The 8,110-nt window shown below is 45.6% G+C and overlaps 1 protein-coding gene across 1 annotated transcript in view; it reads left to right on the forward strand.

The window, feature by feature from the left end:
* ARMH4 (armadillo like helical domain containing 4) overlaps nucleotides 1-6,275 on the forward strand; it is a 64,693-nt gene extending 58,418 nt beyond the window's left edge. Inside the window, exons 6-7 of the mRNA XM_054972456.1 lie at nucleotides 4,689-4,823; nucleotides 6,055-6,275. Of these exons, the coding sequence (XP_054828431.1) occupies nucleotides 4,689-4,823; nucleotides 6,055-6,120 (201 nt within the window). The 3' untranslated portion in view covers nucleotides 6,121-6,275. The remainder of the gene's footprint in view (nucleotides 1-4,688; nucleotides 4,824-6,054) is intronic.
* The last annotated feature ends 1,835 nt before the right edge of the window (nucleotides 6,276-8,110 follow it).

Raw genomic sequence — 8,110 nt, forward strand, 5'->3', positions numbered from 1 at the left:
GTTTGAGGATTTGCACCCGGGTCTTCAAAGACCTGGTCTGGCACTCCAACTATTCTATCAAACAGGATCTTCTGCCACCACTTTTCATGATTTCCCCCCATGTTATTCTTTACCAGTGGAGATTTATTTCAGCCTGGGTCATTTATCTATTCATAACCATTTTAATAAGGGGGTGGAGCCAATGAACTTTTCATGGAGTTCTGTTTGCTGAGTGGCACCCGCCCCCCTCGCTACAGCTCCCAGAAAGGCTGCCCTGGGGACCACCAGAGATAGACCTTGGCATGATGCCATGGAAGGGGGGATTGTTGAAAATCTTTCTCCTCGACTAACAGAAGTGCTCTTGCACCCGCCGAAAAAATCCCATGGGCTGCCTCTTATAATGGCCAATTGACTTTCTCCTCCTCCTCCTCCATTTGTTGTGTTTCACTTTTCATTCTATTTTTGGTACAGTGCTCATTAAATTAGATTACAACCTGGTTAGGCAGGGCCTGCTTTTTGTCTGTGCTTTGTACTGTATCCATTTCTTCAAGGCTTTTTTTCTGGGAAAAGAGATGGTGGAACTCAATAGTAGAACTCAGGAGTGCACAATGACATCACTTTGGGTCATCTGGAACAAGCGGGGAGTTTTTTAAAGTTTAAATCGGCCTCTGTGAAAATGGTCACATGGCCGGTGGCCCCGCCCCCTGATCTCCAGACAGAGGGGAGTTTAGATTGCCCTCTGTGCCACTCGATGGCGCAGAGGGCAATCTAAACTCCCCACTGTCTGGAGATCAGGGGGCGGGGCCACCGGCCATGTGACCATTTTCAAGAGGTGCCGGAACTCCGTTCCACCAAATTCCAGCTGAAAAAAAGTCCTGCATTTATCAAGATTTATTTTCTTGATTCCCTACCTTTCTTCCTCTATGAAAGCGAAGGCAGCCTACATAGGATTCCCAGAGAGTCTCCTTTTCGAGGCACTGACCCGTTTTATGGCTGCCTAGCTTTGGCAGGGAGGCTGTGTTTTGTGTCCTTTGAACATATCCTGCGGTCTAGGCAGTAGTATGGGGGTGGCATGTTGAAGCGCCCGTGTCTACGAGGCATTCATTTTGGAAGTTTGAGGCACAGTATTGAAAGTTTTCACATTCAGGTGTGAAGCGTCACATTTGATATTTAAATCAAGCAGAAGTCCAGCGGCACTTCAAAAACTAACAAAATGTATTCCAGTAAGTCAACGTTTACTTCATCAAATGCATTGGAGTGTGTGTCCATCCAAAGCAGCTAAATTTATTTAAGCGATGAAAGGGATGTGTGTGGAATGGGGAGAGACCAGCGCAATGAGCTGATTCCTCTTGGATTGGTTTATATTTTAGAGTGGCTCTCCATGTATCACCACTCCTTAGGGTTGCTAAATCCAGATTGGAAAATTTATGGAGATTTGCGAGCAGAGGTGGGGTATAGTGTATAATGCCACAGAGTCCACCCTCCAAAGCAGCCATTTTCTCCTGGGGAACTGATCTCTATCGTCTAGAGATCAGTTGCAATTCTGGGACCACCTGGAGGTTGGCAAGCCTACCACTCCCCCTTGCTGTTGCCTGAATTTTGAATATACTAACAACAACAACAACAACAACATGCGTATATACTGACCTTCTGGACAGATTACTGCCCCACTCAGATGGGTGAACAAAGTCAGTGTTGTTATTATCTCCACGTACTAAGAGTGTCTCTATGCCTTGGCTCGTGTTCATCAAGTGTAGGGAGATGCAATTTTAGCCAAGAAGTCTAGTTTAAAAAGACAGAGTCAGCGGAGATCGCTCCCCAGGGAGATTGTCAGTTTCACCTTTGTCTCCCTGAAGGCTTTGTCAGTTTCACATCTCCAATCTAAAACTGTGTGGGATCGCAATCAGAGGGCAGCAACGAATGGAAATAGGCTGGAGCTGCCTTCCAGAGCCGGGCTTGGACCTGGAGAGATTATAATGGGCTGAAGTTTCCCTTCTGACATTTCACAGCCCCTCCACATACCTCCAGTGTATAGCAAAACCTTTGCCCTGCCGCCAGCTCTGTCTTTTTAAACTACCCTTCCCAACTAACATTGCATCTCCCGACATGTGTTCTTCACATGTCAGACATTTCATGTAGAGACTCTGAGTTCATGGTAGTAGTGGGATTTGAACCAGCAGAGTGCTGATTTGCAGCCTAACCACTTAGCCACTTTGCTATAGCAACATTTGCCTGGAAAGTCAGTGTAATTTTGTAGAAAAAGAGCTGGAGGAACTCATTAGTATAACTTATTAGCACAACTCATTAGCATATGCCATGCCCCTCGACATCACCAGAAGTGTGTCATTAGCATAACTGATTTGCATATGCCACACTCCCTGACATCACCTATCCTGGCTGTTTTGGACCCAATCCTGACCATTCAAATTGGGCCCAAAATGGCAAAAAGGGGCTGAAAATGGCCGAAAGGGGCCCAAAATGGTCAGGATCAGGCCGCTACTGAGCGGGAGAGTGATCCACCACCTGTCAGAGGCCCGATCTGGGCCATTTTGGCCCCAATCCAGGCCAAAACAGGCAAAAATGGCCCAGAGTCAGGTGGGTGGGGCCACCTGACATGTGACCTCTTTGGGGAACTGTCAGAACTGCGTTCCTGCGCGTTCCCCCTTGAAATGAGCCCTGGTTATCATTATCCCCACAATCCAGCTGGGGAGCTGGGCTGAGAAGAGTGGGTTACCCAAGGCCACCTGCTGAGCTCATGGCAGTAGTAGGATTCGAACCAGCAGAGTGCTGATTTGCAGCCCAACCACTTAAGCACTTTGCTACAGCAGCATATGCCTGGAAAGTCAGTGTTGATATTTCCCCTACAACACAGCTGGGAAGTTGGGATGAGAGGCTTACCCAAGGCCATCTGCTGGGCTCATGGCAAGAGAGGGATTCGAACCAACAGAGTGCTGATTCGCAGCCCAACCACCTAACCACTATGCTATAGCAGCTCTCCTGCTTTGCATCTGAAGGGTGAGCTCTGACTCACAAGAGATTATCCTTGAATCACTTCGTTAGTCTTCAGGGGCTCCTGGACTCTTGTTTTGTTCTGCTGCCGCAGATGAATGCAGCTACCCATCCGGAATTATTTCAGCATTTGAATTGCATGGAAATACTCAATGGAATCACCAGACCTTCCAATGGCATTGCATAGTGGGTTCTAGGCAAAGTTTGTCCCAGTTGTAAGAAGATGTTCAGTAGCTGTCTTGTTCTATCACCCCTTGCAAGGGAAAACGTGCGGTGGCTGGATCTTTTTTAGCGCCTCATTACGGCTTTTCAATTTGTGTGAGAGGAGAAAGGAGGATGAGAGAGGAGCCGAGGGCTCTCTCGTAAGTTCCTAATGTGGCTCTTGTTTGCAAAGACAGGAATAGAAACCAATTTCTTCTGATTCCTGGATTTCGACGGGGAGAAGGCAATATAAATATTGAGCACTGAAAGAAGAGGCAGGAAGGCCACAGGGCTGTGTAGCAATTTAATTTAGTCAGTGACCAGAGTATATTAGTGATGTTAAAGAATCGATTTTACGTACAAAAGAACGGATCAAAATGCAGGATATAACGCCGTATTTTTTTTAATCAACAGCAAAATTATGCCACAATTGATGTGGTTTATGGTCTTCATAAATCTTGATATGCGTTGTTTGGATGCAGGTCTCTTGGCAACTTCTCTATCACTTTTTCACTAAAATGTGCTTGGTCTTTGCACCTTTTTCTGTTTTTATTTTTTTCATAATGTGATTTTGTCTGACTGTTGGAATCCTACTTGAAGGTTCTCTTTTATGAAGGGTAGACTTAAATGATTTTTAATCTGTTAGTCAATAAATGGCATGGCTTCCAAGGGGATAAGTCTGTTAGATCTTCCACTATGGCGGAGAACTCTTGTGCCATGGTCATAGATCCAGAGGAGTTAGCCGTGTTAGTCTGTAGTAGCAAAATAGTAAAGAGTCCACTAGCACCTTTAAGACTAACCAACTTTACTGCAGCGTAAGCTTTCGAGAGCCATGATGCATCCGACAAAGAGAGCTGTGGTTCTCTAAAGCTTATGTTACAGTAAAGTTGGTTAGTCTTAAAGGTGCTACTGGACTCTAAACTATCTGTGCCATGATGTCACTTCTGGGGAAATCTGGAAGCAATGTCAGGTAGCTCTAGGAATTTCTGGAAATTCTATGGTTGTACCATAGAGTTTCCAGCAATTCCTAGAGTTATCCAATGTCAATTCAGAGTTTTCCTGGAAGTGACATCATGATGCAGATGACGCTGCATCCCATGTGCCCCTGCCCATGAAGCACCCTCCAGTTGCCGGGCATGGCCTGGTAGCCCTAGAAGAGAGATGGCTTTCTTCTGGATTACTGCAACATTCTAAAGATAAACAGCATCCCGAAACAGTCCATCAACTCCACCCCCAGCTCAATTTCGTCCCAGGCATCAGATCTTCCTATTGTTCTTTTTAGTTAATGGCAGTGCCTTCCTCTGGCCTTCTTCCTATGCAAGCAGTGGAGGAAGTCTCCTCGGAGCACAGGAAGGCGCTGCTGTGATCTGAGAAGAGTTATATTAAAGCTACAAAAATAAAAGCGCTCTTAAAGGAAAATCCATGCAGTTGTACCAGTAACAAAAAAACCGATATCTGAATTGATTGTCTGCTTGCTATTTCCTTTCCTTTTCTTGCAGGCGGGTTACATGTCCGGAATGTTGGTGCCAGTAGGGGTTGGCATCGCCGGAGCCCTTATGATCCTCGTCGCCCTTTACAGCATAAAGATTATGAACCGCCGACGCAGAAATGGTTTCAAGAGACACAAGCAAAAGGTATTACCGCACTAAGGCTGCGTGGAGTCGAGTTGCTTTCCCCTGTATACTTTTGGCTCATGAAAAGAGTTTCATTGTGTAGGAATTGAAAACAGGAGCTTGTGTGAGGTATGCCCAAGGCTGTGTGGACTCCACAGTAAAAAAATTTTTTTTACTCTGAATTCTGCACCTTGATAAGCTTAAATTCTGCGAGTGTCACATGCTGGACATCAGGGCTGCAGGTTTTCTCATTTTGCAAAATGCATTTTGCAGGGTCTGCCTGATTTACATGTTTACTTGAGTGTTTACTTGGAAGTAAATCCCACTTTCAGTGGCGTGCACCACCAGGGAAGTGCACATTGGTCAAAGGGAAAGACTAAAAGCTTTGCAGAGCAATGAAGCCTGGTCCAGTGACCCTTGGAAAATGTCCGCAACTTCAGCAAGCATTTCCCAAGGTGCTTGCAACAATATCTCCATTGGGGCTAGAAAATGGAATTTGTTAAAGATGAAAGATGAGATTTTGCGCTCCCTTGGAATCACGGTATATACGCACTCCGGGGAATGCTCTTTTTCTAGTTCTTTTTGCTAAAATTATGTGGATCCTGAGCCAAGAATTTTAAGGCCTGAATAAATTATTCAGATTAAGCTAGTTTTCTTTCATTTAGTTATGTATGTATACATTTGTCTGCTTCAGCCTGCCTTGGGAGAAGGACAAAGACCTGTACAAAACAATGAAATCCGCCGTCTTCGGTAAATCTCTGTGCAGAAACACCATGCCAAATGTGTCTGCATCTGCAACGGCAGTCAGAACAGAATGGGAAATTGTCCCTGTGGTGGAAGCAAACTTAGCCAGTTGCCAGCATTTGCAGTTTTATCAGGCACTGCCCGTGCATTTTCATGCACGTCTGCCTCAATAAGGACTAGAAACTTGAGTTTTTAAAAATTAAAATGAATGCTGTGATTATCAGGTCATCCTGTTCTTGGTATACCGGGGGCCACGTGGCTGTATGATCTGAATTACAGAAGCTGAAAACTGGATCAAGGAATTTATTTTTATTTTACATCATAGCGCAAATAAATAAAAACGTAAATATGTTTTTGTCCATTGAAGGAGCAATGCAGTACTGTCCTAAACAGTATTTGGGGGGAGCCAGAAAGCCAAATAAATACTTTATTCCCTTGCAATTGATGTTATTTTTCTGCTTCTTTCCTTCTTTTCCCTCCTCTCTCTTCCCCGCTCCTTTCTTAGCAGAGGGAATTCAACAGCATGCAAGACCAAGTGATGCTTTTAGCAGATAGCTCCGAAGACGAATTTTGAATCAGGCCGCAGCATCCCGTCACCTCCTCCCGTGACTTTTTGGGGGGTTTTTTTGCAAAGGGAGGTGCTCAGGAAGAAAAAGATTTCTGCTGCATCACGGCTCTTGGCCCCTCTGTGCATCCATGTGGCAGGTTACGCGCCGTAAAAAAAAAAAATCCCGGTAACAGCATGCTGTAGCTCACGTATCGCGCACAACAATGTTGTTGTTTTTTAAAAAATACAGTAGTGCAAATTCATTTTCATGCACCTCGTCTTATGCAAAGTAGACTGCGTTGCAGCGGCGCAGGGACAAGACGGATGGCCGGCAATAATCGTCCTAAGGTTTTAATTCTCATTTCAGCTGAGAGCTGGCATGCGGTCTTGTGCATCTCCCGGGAGGACAGCCTGAAACCCTGAGAACCTCTATCTCCCTCTGTCATTGAAGAGATGTGTCTGAAATGTTGCATTACCTGAGCAGGGAGTTCCCTGGATTCTAAAACTAGACGCTCTGTTTAATTAATGAAGTGCCAAGCCAACCCGCCTCATCAGTAGGGCAGTAACTACCTAGAGTACATACAATAGGTTCAATACAAAATAGTGTAGGTTACACGTAGAGCCAAACGAGATGTTATACGGCAGACACCTGAACGGTCGCCCGATTTTATTTTTTAACTGAAAAGCGATTCTGGGGTATGCTACTTAACCCTTTCCCTTCCTGCCATCTGTCTGCATGAAACCACTCATTCCATCCGTTTTCTCAACCGTACGGGGGGGGGGGGGGGGAATGGATTTCCTTTATTTTTTCATTGCAAGGAGAAAACCAGCTTGGGTAGGTGGATTTTGGCCAAAAGTGGGACTAGAAAGGGTTAAGGAGCTCCACTTACTGCTGTTCCACTCATGAAATCGGCCTGCCAGTCAGCTTTTCAGCATAAGTTTTAAAAGACTGGGACATTCTTTGTTTGTCTCCTGCCTAACTTAGAGAGGGTCTGGTTTGGCTCTCAGAGCATGTTAGCTTCCACATACTAGCTAACATACAAACGACTCGTTATTACCATAGGTTGAATCTTTTTTCCCCCCATACTTAACTGAGGAAGAATTCCCATTCCACTAAGCGAGCCCTGCTTCTGAGCAAGCATGCATAGGGACAAGAGCTCTGCGAAGCTCATACATGCTGGGATATGCACCACCAAGTGACTTGGCGCTTGCAGCTGGAAAAGACTTGCCTCTGTTGCAAGATACGTTGGGGGAGTGATATGAAAGTCCTGTGGTTGGTGCCGAGGTCATCCAAGTTATTACTGGGTACTGAAATAATCAAGTGATGAACTGCCCTCCTCCATGGTCCGGGTGATGTAATGTGAGCTGTGTTAAAGAATCCCCAACTGCATTTTTTTGGATGGTAACATTTTGTGGCTGGGGGTGGGTGGGGGGATCCATGTCAACGAAGAGTTCCCTGCTCTGATGAGTATAGAGCTCTGGATTCATTTCCCCCTCCCTGGTCCGTGTGTGGACAAATTAATTCAGTGGGGGCTGAATTCCCCAAAGCATGCTGCACCACTACGTATGACGTACTTTGGGGACTCCCTGATTTAAAGTTTATGCCTTATTTCCAGCAAATTCCCAGCACTAAAAGCTGGCATAAATGCACCGTGTTTATACCAGAATCACTGCAACGTCATTCATATGACTTACCTGGTTTATTTTTTTATTGAATCGAACAGGATAGGGACTCCAAAGTGCAAGAACAAGGGAGACTTAAAGTCCTCAAAGGCCTCTGACTACCTGAGCTAAAACTTGGTGGCTGGATTCTGGCAACGGTCACCACAGGCAGTTTTGTGGAGTTTACCTCTGCTTTCTGGAGCAAGGCAATGGCCACTGTTGGATAATCCTAAATCGGGGGAAGTGTCCTTGGGAAGGGAGGCTGTGGCTCAGTTGGCAGAGCACCTGCTTGGCATTCGGAAGGTCGCCGGTTCAGTCCCCGGCATCTCCAGTTTAAAAGGATCGGGTGATGTGA

The sequence above is a fragment of the Eublepharis macularius genome, chromosome 2 (genome assembly GCF_028583425.1).
Source record: "Eublepharis macularius isolate TG4126 chromosome 2, MPM_Emac_v1.0, whole genome shotgun sequence".
NCBI classification, from domain to species: Eukaryota; Metazoa; Chordata; class Lepidosauria; order Squamata; family Eublepharidae; genus Eublepharis; species Eublepharis macularius.